The 13,251-nt window shown below is 35.4% G+C and overlaps 1 protein-coding gene across 1 annotated transcript; it reads left to right on the top strand.

Moving 5' to 3' along the window:
• Positions 1 to 3,065: 3,065 nt before the first annotated feature.
• Positions 3,066 to 4,247, top strand: LOC134657036 (uncharacterized). Its single transcript, XM_063512589.1, has 3 exons — positions 3,066 to 3,256; positions 3,414 to 3,671; positions 4,113 to 4,247. The coding sequence occupies exons 1-3, from the start codon at positions 3,239 to 3,241 to the stop codon at positions 4,236 to 4,238; spliced, it is 402 nt and encodes a 133-aa protein (XP_063368659.1). The 5' UTR covers positions 3,066 to 3,238; the 3' UTR covers positions 4,239 to 4,247.
• Positions 4,248 to 13,251: the final 9,004 nt, after the last annotated feature.

Genomic DNA, 13,251 nt, shown 5'->3' with positions numbered 1-13,251 from the left:
TATAATAAAGTTTTGGCGAATGCTATTTATTTACTGATATTGCTCCATCCTGTAGGAGCTTGAATCCTTGTATCGGCCAGGCTAAAAAGGGTCCATGCTTAGATCTCACTTTTATACACCTTATATTAAATGGGGAACCCGGGTTCAAATTCTAGAAGGCATTTATTTGTCTGTTTATCGTGAATACTTGTTCCTGAATTACCTATGGATGTTTTGAGTGTATGTATCAAATATATATGATATATATCATGTAGTACCCACATCACAAGTCTTATTGAGCTTACAGTATTACAAGGTCGATCGAGAGAATGCTTGGAATACGAGCACGACTCCTGGTTTTTCAGGGCCCGATAGAAATAAATTAGAGTTTAATTTACCATGACGGTAAGCTTCACTTATAACCATCTTTTAGTGAAACTCATTTCTTTACCACTAGGTAAATCATTTTGAGACACTGTGTTGACAAAACTTCGAAGAGTTAAAAGTCCTTATTTATGCCATCGCGAAATTGTGTAGAGAAACATGTCACAAGTAATGTTCCTCGTGAGATTCCGAATACTCCAAGAACCATGAAAAGTCCGATTCATTTAATATGATGGCCCTAGTTGCAGATGCTGTAAAACAGTCATTGCAAGGTATTGATACGCACAGTAGACACGAACGTAGTCATAGCAGCTAGACTAGATTCATGCGTACGAATATTTCCCCAACTACAGGAATTGTGGGCTCACGTTGACACAGTGGAAAACACAATTATATCACATGACACACCATTTCATCCAGGTCAGGGAATTATATTTTAAGCTAATAAAATTATCTATTCTATAAGCTAAGTAAACTATATTTTATTTACCCTAAAAGAGCGGAAGTCTTACCCCTGTTTCGAGCATTCAGTGGAAAGGGGAGAAAAAGTGAATTCGAAGCATGGAATCTGTTCAGAGTTCATCCAAACCACTACAAGGATTCAAGCTCTTACAAGATGGAGCAATAGCAGTGGCTAAAAGCATTCCCCTAAAATACTAAAATGTTATTATATAATCGGTAATAAGTGCAATATTGAAGAAGGCAAGTTATACCGGGATATTGAAATGAAGAGTTGTATAATGTTATACCTGTTCTATGAGATTAAGTCACTGCTAAATTATTTTATTATTAAATTCCATAATGTATACCTACTTCTAACAAAAGGGAGCCATATAAATGCCCTATTACGCGCAGTGTACCGAGGGGTTGATGTTTAGGTTCAGACGTTAGTTCGTCGTCAAACTTGCTCAGTCCGTCAGACTTCTTGGCAATGGAAGCAAGAAGCAGACGACGGGTTCCACACTGGTCTGACACCTGCTTTGGTCAGAATATGGTTGAAACTGACCAGAAGTAAATGCAAACAGGAATAAAAAACGCGATGCAACTACATGAATGATGAAATGTACGCATTTATGTGTCTGGGGAAGGAACTGTATTACGACACAAGACGCAAAATTAAAGTGTGGTAGGGTAATTCGCCAGTAACTGGCCACTTTTAGTAACTGGCCACCCAAAACCAAAAATTCTGTTTAGGCTAGCCAGTGGCCAGTTATTGAAAGCTGGCCAGTTTTTGGAACATTATACTAAAATGAATTCTGTTTATAGGTGAATAGAATTCATTTTTAGTTTAGAGCGGCTAGTTATTAAAGCGGCCAGTTACTGGCAAATTATTCTATAATGTAATAAGTAAGTAGATTAAATAATACTTACAGTTTACTTCTTATTCATTGAAAACAGGGACCATGGAGTCCATGGAGTGGTTGAAATTAACTATGCTTCTATACAAAAGAGAGGCTCTATGAAAAAATTTTCCAAGGTCCCTTTTTTCACTGAACGACACATTTCTTTTCTAATCAAATATTATGTACGGCTTTCTATCTTTAATATATGATCTACAATAATAAACAACACATTTAGTCGGTCTCCAGAGTGTGTACTTCGGATGTTGTCTATATCGATGCCTATGTCGGTAACAAGATATTCACCGGCGCGGGACGATATATGTTTTTTTAATGCAATTTCTTTTTCATAAAGGTAAAAGTTATGTTTTTAAAATCTACATTAAATAGTCTTTATCGTCATATTTTTTGTATGTAGAAAAACCAAGCAGTTTAATTTTGACAATAAATAAAAAACAAAAATTATACTTGAAAAATTAGATTTTTTGTGTTTTTTTATTATTTTTTTCAACAAATTGCAATTTTTTATACCAGAAATGAATTCTACGTTATTGATTTATCCGAAATTGATACCAAATATGACCTTTTAGCTAAACGGGGCCTATTAGAATTTTTAGAATGAAGCCGGGCGGGGCGCTACTTGACCCCCCCCCCCCTCTCGGGCTTAAGCGGGGGGTCCCTCGGGCTACCGATCTTAATCGGCTTATTTTGATATAAGGAACAACTGTGCCAAGTTTCATGCTTTAATCAAGCAAAAAAAGGTTCGACCTTTTTTTGTTACTTAAAACCTTAACTATGTACTATTTGTGTTTCCATGTACATTTATTCTGAGGTTGTGCAATAAAGAGGATTTGTATTGTATTGTATAATTCTGTCACGATCCTTGTCATACCTACCCTACCCGAGGTTAAATTTTCATTAAAATAATCCATTTTCATTACTCTCGAGTGTATTTACTAGTAATTGCAAGGTAAAATCAGCATATATTCAAAAGGATGCGTGAATCGTACGCTTGGCTGCTACACATTATCGCTATGCTTAAATTGCTTAACTAGTGGTTCTCCGTGGCTGCACTCGATATGCAGCAGATTTTTAGTATAGATCGAAAAATAAGTAATTAACAATCATTATCATCATCTTCTTGTCATCTTGGCTAATACTCCTCCTGAAATACTCCATTAACTGTCTTCTTCTCCCCATATCTCTTGGGGTCGGCCCTCCTAGTGCGTAAACGCCACTCGGTCGATGTCCTTTGCCATTCTTAGGTTGTTCTATTTCCATGTAACAAAGAATAGGTACTTACAATGAGACAAAATAACTGGTCCGCTGATTTATTTATAGAGGTTTCACTGAAGGTATACAGACAAACATTGCTATTTTACCATTAGTACGGATAACAAGGAGTGGCGGATATAATTATGTATGCGGAAGTTCTTTACCAATACATTGCTAAATATGTGTTGAAATGTTGATTAAACACAAATTAGACCATTGTGCGTCTGTCTGTCCGTGTTGCGCCTCCTCACAAATTTACAATGAAGTCCTTAATATTAGTAAGTTAATTCGTTATTAGGCTAATTATAAATATTTGAAAAGTACCTAACAATAATGCAGATCATTCTAAAAAAGTGTCATAAATGAAAAGTTTTAAGGAGGAGAACATTATTATCAAAATAATAACATTTTTTTTAACTTGCCTAAACTTTTCAGTTAGTCCTCCTCATCGCGTCAATCCACGCATTCACCATCCCCAACCCCAAAACCCCAGTCAAAGCCCAAGCTCTCGAAGACCACAAGATCAACAAGCGGTTCATCTCCGCCTTGCTGATGAGCATGATGGATGACGATGACTACTTCGATGACGATCTGCCGTCCATCATTGGGAGGAGACGACCTTCGAGGAGACACCTGCAGCTTGCGCAGATGATGAGGCAGTTGGCTGGGCCACGAGGATTGACAAGAGGACAGGTATGCTGATGATATTTATTAACCAATCCGATCCGATCCCATTCGATCTTCTAATACGGCAACACTATGCAGGTACTGGACAGTGTTGCCAAATTAAGAAATCAACTTCTTACCCTTATTTTGTTGGATAAAAATCACAACCTATTGATGGACTTGTTTCTACTTATATTTCGTTTTACCTTACCTGAATAAAAACAACTGTCTTTATTACCTATATAATTTCGACAGATCAAAAAGTGAAATTTAATGTAGTGGATCCACTGGTGATGATCAAAATGGGTATATCGGCAATTTGTATATGTAGTATTTGAAGTTCCTATGAGGCTTCCCACATGAAATGGCCTCCATTTCTCATGTTCATTGGGGAAGTTTGCGAATACTTTCTCAGCTATTGAAATTTTCAAATGTCTATTATTAATAATTAATTTCAATTCATTTCAGATGCAGAATATGCAGAATAACCTTCAGAATCTGCAACTGTTGCAGAACATGCAGCAGATGATGCAGTTACAGAACCAGCTGGGGCAGAACCCGCAGGGGCAGAACACGCAGGGGCAAAATTCGTAGGGGCAAAACTTGTAGTTATACCAACAGCTCGGCCAGCGTTTTAAAAGCGATTGATAGATTAATAATTATAAGGCGTCAAATTTTACTGAATAATTAAAATAACGAACTATCTATTCAAACAACAAATCAGACGCACATTACCCATTATGCCGAAGTGTCATTATCTGGTGCTGGTATTATGTGGTCGGCAAATATTGATATTTTGCTCTTACGAATAGTTGTGTTATAGCGCGGCACTCTTAGTTGCCAGATAGAAGTATTGTATTTTTAAGCAATTTGTTCTCAAAGTATACGTATTACGTATTGAATACGTATTTTATTTTATTCAACTTACGAATAAATCAATGCATATTAAATAATTATTTTTAATTCTGACTTCTGACTGATACTTGGTAAGATCTTATTTAAGGTTAAGTATTGTTTCAAGTTTTTATTGTTTAACCTTTGTTTTACTCAGCATTTTCTTACTCTTAATTACTAATAGAATATTTTATAAGTGTTTTTAAACTTATTAATTATTTCTGCACTAAAAACATCACACACGCTTGCCGTTTTTGATGTCCTTTACGTATGTTTTTATAATGTGAATTTGTTTCTTTTCCATAATAAAATATTAAAAATGAACACTAGATGCTTTATTTAGTGTGCGATAAATTATTAAAACTATCTATTCACAATAAACATAAAATAGCGGATTGTTAATATAACTAATCAATTATTGTAAATCCGTTAAATACATCAAGTGTAAAATTACTTCCACTATACTCATTAGTGTGAATAACAAGGAGTTATGTGTACAGAAGCTCTTTACCAATAGACTATAAAATATACTTATAATATGTTGAAATAATATTAGAACAAGAACTAATTACGCCATTATGCGCTCGTCCGTCCGCGCCGCGACTCGAACCGATCAACAATGAACTCCTCAATAGTGGTAAGTTATTTTAGTGGTTTTATACTTAAGGGTATACACATTATACACATTAAAATATTTAAACTGGGTAGGTACTTATAACGCTAATTTATTTAGTTGTATTCTCTGTATTATCTTCTCTATTTAGTCTATATTTCAATAATTGTTCAAAACGTGAAAGATTTGAATGCTAAAGTCATGCAATATTGTACATTTTACAATTAATGTCAATAATATATATTTCATCGGACTATTAAGTGACGAAATATAATAAAATCAACCGTGAGTCTATCGTGTATTGAATTATTAATTGAACTTTCTTGTCTTTCTTTATAGCCAAGATGACAACAATCGTAAAACATGTGCCTACTTAATTAGTTATTGACGTACAATGCCTCAAGGGCCTACTTTACATTTAAGCTAGTTATTAATTTAGTTTAGTAGTACCACCGTATATATTAGTATAACCCGTGGAGCGCCCCAGTATTACCGTAGTATGGAATGCCTATACTAACTACTATCACATGTGAGACAATAGGGTAGGGCGCTCCACAGGTAAAAAAAAGTAACATAATCCTCATGCTGACTCCTTTCAATTAAGTATTTTTAAATCTTGCCTAACCCTTTTCAGTTAGTCCTCCTTGTCGCGTCAACCCACGCATTCACCATCCCTAACCCCAAACCCCCGATCCAAAGCCAAGCTCTCGAAGGCCACAAGATCAACAAGCGGTTCCTCCCAGCTCTTATGTGGAGTATGATGAATAATAATGACTACTTTGATGACTCGCTGCTGTCCGTCAATGGGAGGAGACGACGGCCTTCGAGGAGAACTATTCAACTTGCACAGATGATGAGGCAGTTGGCAGGTCCGCGTGGATTGACGAGAAGACAGGTGATATAACAATATATAGTTGGTCAAATCAATTTGTCAGTAAATAAGAACAAATAAAACTATACCAATCCTTTTCTTTTGGGTGCTAGTACTAGTGTAAGATAAATATACAGTAGAATCCGTTTAGTACGACTTCGCATATAACAACCAACCGCTTATAGCGACGTAAGTATAGGCACTTGTTTGGTTTTAGTATGAGCTACTATGAAAGTACAACCGTTTATTACGACTCCGCTTATAACGACCGATCGCTTTTAACGACGGAAATTGACTCAAAATCCGTCCGTCAAGTCCGGTTACAACGACGAGCGACGTAGTTTTTACAAATAAATAGTTGGTAAGAAGCTTACTCCGTCCCATGCACCTAACTCCCCTCCCCATTTTGCCTATACGCAGCAAGATGAAATAGTCATATGACTTTTCGTAATCTTGAAAACTAAATAAAACCCAATTTCCATTATTCAATTGAGCTTAAACTTCACATACATAATTATGTACCTAATTTGGGTGGGTACAATGCAATATTTTGGTAGGTACCTTCGAGCTGATCTATGGACACAGGAAATGGCCATAGGAACTTTGTGATAAAACAACGTCAGCTGGATTAGATCCCCAAGAATTACGGCTTTTTATTTTACGGGATTCGAGTAATTTGCGGATGACGAGTGAGTTGACTACGCGTACCTACCTTGAAAAGTAGCTTCTTCTAAACACACAAGTCTCTCTGTTGTAATACTAACGTAAACAAATATTTTAAAGGAAATGTTTTCTTTTTCTTTGATTGTCGCATAAGTAAGTATTAATACATACAAAATGACATACATAATTATTTTGATTAAAAAAATACATTAAAATTGGCAGTTCGTTTTGTACGACGTCCGGTTAGTACGACGTAATGTCAGCGGTCCCTTGGGCGTCGTTATAACCGGACTCTACTGTAGTATGATTCTCTCTGTCTATGTTTGAAATGAGACAGTCCTTTGACAAACTAAGCTATTGTTGTTTCAAGAATGCTTTTCACATGAAAAGATTGGAAAAGTCTAAATTCCTCACGTCCTGTAACTAAAATAAATAACTTAGCGCTTGTGTCCTTTACGGCTACCAGAGAGCTTGTCACTGACCTATGACAACCTAGTTGGTAAGGCTATTGGTGATCTAGTTATTTTCCAAATAATTATAAGACGTATCATATGTCGTGTAAATGCAATTTTTTTCTTTACAGAACAAATGTTTTTTAAATCTAAAAATGCAAGATTTTCTGTGCAACGAGGCGTAAAAATTAAGTTGCGCCCAAGTTACCAAGAGCAAATTAAATAAAATACCAATTACTAATGATTTATTTTAATTAATTGCAGTTGGAGCTTATGCAGCAGAACCTCCAGAATCTGCAGCTATTGCAGAACATGCAGCAGATGATGCAGTTACAAAACCAGCTGGGGCAGAACCCGCAGGGGCAAAACCCGCAGGACCAGAACTCGTAGGGGCAAAACTCGCATGGGCAGTACTCGCAGGGGCAAAACCCGCAGGAGCAAAACTCGTAGGGGAAAACTCGTAGAGGCACAACGGGCAGTAGCAAATAAAAGTTGGGGCAGCTGCTCGGCTACCATTCTAAAATAATCAGGGAATGAAAATTGTTCTAGGTACTTTACTTATGTTTACTCTAATAAAATATTGTAAATTAAATCTATGAAGGTTTTATTTCGTGTTTGAAAATGTATTAACACAAGATTGGAATTAAGTAGCAGAAGGTTACGTAATATTATATAGTTAACCAGTTAAACTCATCAATTTAGTGGTAGGTATATTAATTCCACTCTTAATATATTTATTTCAGATTAATCTTGAAATACAGCATACAAAGATTACGAAGCAAGTTTTTAATATAACACAGGAGTGGGCCCTTTCGATGACGAAGGCTGGCAATGTCATTATTCATGTCAAATTTCTACGAAAACACACTTTGACCACGCTAACTTTGCACAAACTTGGCAGTATGAATGCATACATCCCTATTAGTTCCATACTTGGCATAGCACTTGAGCATCATTTCATATTTTATCATCGATTTATTCCCGTTTCAGTTTAATGGATATTGTAAAACTCCTTGCGTGTCAAGCTTCATATTTTCAGCCGGATGGGATTGTAAATATTTCAAATTTCAAGCTGATATTATTTCTTACAAAGTATTCTTAAAACCAGCCAAGTGCGAGCCTGACTCGCGCCTGGAGGTTTCCGTGCCATCACAGATTTTTAAATGTTTTACGCCTCACGCTTGACCACTTTATTGTAAGTATATATGCAGTCTATATTTTTATTATAATATTACATTAGATAGAATCAGATCAAGTTAAGTTGTCAACGATTTTAATAACCCAGAGTGGCCCAGACAAGAGTAAAAACTACTTATAATATGTTACTTAGTTTATCCTAATCCTATCGTAATAATAACTTATTTACAATTCTGGTACTTTAGGAGCACTATATTTTATCTATGTGCCGATGTCCGCTGGCAGCCAAAAAGGACGGCTAGCATGAACTAAGTAATACGGATTATCTCTATTGGGGTACGGAATCCTAATCAACAAAGGTTTCATAAATACACGATAATTGTCAAGGTTTTCTTATAATATGCCAATTACAATAAATTATTGCAATATTTGAGTGGGTTTATTTTTTGCATTAGTGCCGAATTGCGCAGTATTTTAGTTGAGAACAGAGTGGAAAGAGCTTCTAACATAATGAAATTACTTTTAGTAAGTTTCTTAAGATTAACTTGCGTTTAACTTGTAGGAAAATTAATATTTTTCTTAATGCTAGAGTTATTTATATCTAAGTGTTACAAATGTCGATATTTGAAATAAGATAGATATTTGTGCGTTGCGCTTGTAAACATGGTGAACGGTTGTCGAATGTCGATTGAGACAAAGAAATTACCTAGGTATATGTATTTTAGTAAGGTGCGGAGTCGGTGAAAAGGTGCGCTGATTCTCATAAACACACGTACATACCTAATACCGCAATATGGTAGCCGTTGGAACTAATTGTGTTCCATAAGATTTAACGTAGAAAATCCACAAAATGAGGATACCATCAAGCAAGACTGAATTTATTCCTGAATCAGTGAGCTCCGTTTTAGACCCGGTCGTCACTTCCCATCAATCAATCAAGCATTGTTTATCGTGTAATTTAAAAAAATCCTGCTTCTCCAGATCTTCCTCGCAGCAGCGTATGCCGCGCCGTCCCAACCCGGCCACGAGTCTCTAGCCGTGTCTCACCACGGCCCTGAAGAATACATCAACTACGAGCCCATCGGCTACGAGCAGCCCAACTACGACCGCTACAGCTACGGCTACGGGAACCCCGAGTACGTCGGCTACGGCGGGCTGATCGAGCAACCCGTCCCCTACGACATCGGACGGCAGGGCATCGGCTTCGACAAGAGGACCGCCTTCGCGTACGGCTTCAGGATGCCCTTGACTTATGACATCTTGAAGGTACTCAGGAGGTATCCGGACAAAGAGGTGCATAGCGTCAAGGTGTAATTTCATTTTCATGTTTAATCTAAAATAACTAGCAGTTTTGATGCTAAATCACATCAATAATAAAATATTAATAAATGTATTTAATACTGAAAGACATGATTACATAGTTCTTTCAAAATTGTTGTTACTAATAATTAAAAAAAAAACTTGAACATAAATTTGATTTTACAGTGTTGTTACTATTGTCACTAGACTTTATTATTCTCTTTCAAATATTGAATCAATAAAATATTTTTCAATTTGTTATATAAGTTTTGTTTATTTCTACTTCTTTCTTATTTAATAGTTCAAATTATTTCTATTATTGTACAATAGATAATACAATTCTTTTATTAATAGAAATAAATTTTTGTATGATGTATGATAGCATGTTCGCCTGCGTTAGAAACGTTTATCATTAGGTAATGACCGGTTATCGATTAAGCCAGTGCAATAATTAACGCTCAGTAAAGCGCAGTTCCGACGATTATTCAGTATTTTAACATTTTTAACCTTGATACTAACTTCAGTCGAACAAAGTGAAGTAACCCACTGAGCCGGGAAATGGTTTTTAACTGTCAAACTAAATATTAGTTTTCATCTTGAAAGTAAATTTGACCCACTTCCCGATTTCCGATTGAGCTGAAATTTTGCATACATAATGTAAATCGGATGACATGGACCTGCCGGCCTAGCTTCGCCATCGAATCGCTTTGTTTCTCTCTATCACTCTTCCATATTAGTGCGACAGTGACAGTTGCGTTTCGTTCGCTACGTAGTGTTAGCGATTGGCAAGTTGTCTACGGGGCCCGGGGCTGATCTGATGATGGAGACAGGAGGTGGCCATAAGAACTCTGTGATAAAACAACGCAACCTAATTAATATGTTTTGGGTTGTTAGAGTTGTCTCGATGAGTATTAGTTGTCTTTGTGTCTCACTCCGCGATTTCGTCGCTTTGCTACAGGTAGCTAAAAGTACATCCGTTCGGCCCTAATTTTGGGGAAAGCCATAAGCCGCGCGTGGCGCTGTCGCCACCTAGCGGCCATATCTGTGCTGGTCGTAACAGACGCGTTTTGTTAGAGAGTGAGTCTTCTGTACTTAGTACTATTATTTATTCTGTGCCTTTGGATAGAAAAATACAGACAGCGAAAAAGCTTGTACAAAAAATGAATATTTTGCCATAATGTTTTATACATATGTAGGTAGGTACTAATTATTTTGTTTTCTTTGCTATGGTGTTTATACATTTATATTGTGTGTTTTTGCAGCTGTCAAATAAATTATAATTATAATATTTATTATATCTACCATTGAAGAGAAAATATATGCAAATAAATAAAAATAGGTATGGTCATATTAATAACTCGGTATTAATCGGCCATCTTCTTACAATTAAATTAAAAAACGATTACCAAATTAGCTGTCAACCTCTCACAACATAACCGCCAGCGGATTTTCCAAGTTAATTGATATTTTAATTAGATAAATAAGATAGCAACATCATAATGACAGATTTGTCATTTTTGCTTTTACTCGCGCCATGGCTGCACCTGCACAGGTATGTTTTAATTTTATATTTTCTAAACTAATTCTCAGACGAGGTAATTGAAGCTTTATTGTATTGAAATAAAGCAGAATGTCCTGTGTAATGAGTCATTTGTTAAATCTGTTCAAGTGATTAAAAATCCACATTAACGATACCTCAAACAACCCGTTTTGTAATGATGGGCTTAATTGGTTGTGTAAAACAATAATACCGAAAAATTACTAGCATATCTTGACAAACTGAGTGTATTTTAAATAAAGGAAAAACAAATAGAAAACACTCTTGTAATTGTTTTTTTTTTTTCATTTCATTTATTTCAAATAATGTGGGGCAGTTAACAGACGTCACAGTATAACATTAAATTAGACTGAGTCTAACTTTTATTTATATTCCAAATACATACAAATAATTTACTTATCTGTCTCCAGATCATTCTAATCATCGTTTGCGCAGTAATTCTCGCAGACTGTAAATTGCGAGGGAAATTCAGCATCATACAGAAGAAAACTCAAGAAGTAAACTCAGACGCAGATGCACAACACCAAGTGCTTGAAAAGATGAAGGCAAGTGATGCTAATCGTGTTGTTACAGGTGTGAAGGCTCATGATTCAGATGCGATCTTTTTTCCAAGTGATGATGATACGAGACTATATCTTGATGTGAATAAAATTGTCAGTGACACCCTAAGTGCTATGGATAAGAATAAGCACAGTGATGTTGTCAAGACTGACACTCCTTTGTTGCCGAAAGTAGTGCCTGCTGTTGAAGCGAAAGAAGTATTTACTAATCCAATCCTAACAGAGGAAGATACACACAAAACTATGAATGATAAAGATAATAGACAAACAAGCCCAAGACCAATTCAAGATCCTAAAGAAACGAAAGCGAATGTTATTCATGAAAATATAACTACTAACGGTAATATAACAACAGTTGAGAATATGGAAAATGATACAACACATTCCAATGAAACCAAGCCAGACTTGTCTAGTAGATTTGGAGATACTGGTACCATGATACCTGGATACCAAACCTATCAACCGATACAAACAAGCCCCAATATATTTGGCAATATCCCACAATATGGTCCTAATAATGATCAAGTAAATATAATGAATCCCATTGTTACAAATGTTGGTGACAATTCGCAATATATTCCACAAAATACAAATGCAAATTATAATGGGAATTTACCACAGGGTACAAATATAGTTCCAATAACAGTTTCAAATACTTACATGATCAACGGCCAGCTATACGCCGCCTTGACCGTACCTAATAACATGAATGTGCCGAGTAGCATATATTTGATAAATCCACAACTGACACAGTCGGGATATCAGGTGAATAACTTGCCAGTGTATAATGTGGTGCAAGGTGATGGATTTAATGTGAACAATGTTCAGTTTGCGACAATAAATTGAATATTTTGATTGTTCTTTTGTTTATTTTTTGTTGGCTTTAAAAATTTTTTTATTGATTGTGAAAGTTTTGGATAAAATTTCGGTTTGTAAGTAAGTAAGTAAAATTAAAGGAACTTTTTGGACTCTATAATAAATAAAAAATAAATTAATTAATTAATTACTAAATAAATAAATTATAAATCTGGTGACACCATATTGAACAACAACATATAAAACATCGACCAAAGTAAGAACATAAAATATTTAAAAAAATAATAATAATAATAATAGAGCTGTTTAAATAAAATGGGTAAGAAAAAAAACAAAAGTATTTATTAAGAGGCTAGATTTACTCAGTCTTGTAGTTGTAACTATATATATACAGTATGTACATTATGCAATAGCTATCATAAAACCCGTTTGCTAAAACTAACTTAACTAAAATGCAAATAAGAAAAACTACCCAAGTATTTATTAACTTATAACTTGTAAACCTTACAGTAATGAATGATCTAATCACAGCAAAATAGTATTTGTACTTATAAGTTCACTTAATGTCCTAAGTATGTAAACAAGTCAACAATAATTATGAGGTCACAAAAATTAAATATAACTTTATAAAATAAGATATAAAGATTAAGATACACATTATTAAATTGTACAACGGGACGAAGGAGAAGACGTCTTTTCCGAGACCACGGGGACAACGCCGTCCTCGAAATGTCGGAGGTAAAT

The sequence above is a fragment of the Cydia amplana genome, chromosome 19 (genome assembly GCF_948474715.1).
Source record: "Cydia amplana chromosome 19, ilCydAmpl1.1, whole genome shotgun sequence".
Lineage (NCBI taxonomy): Eukaryota > Metazoa > Arthropoda > Insecta > Lepidoptera > Tortricidae > Cydia > Cydia amplana.
The sequence above is the reverse complement of the archived record's forward strand: the minus strand, read 5'-3'. Positions and strand labels throughout refer to the sequence as shown.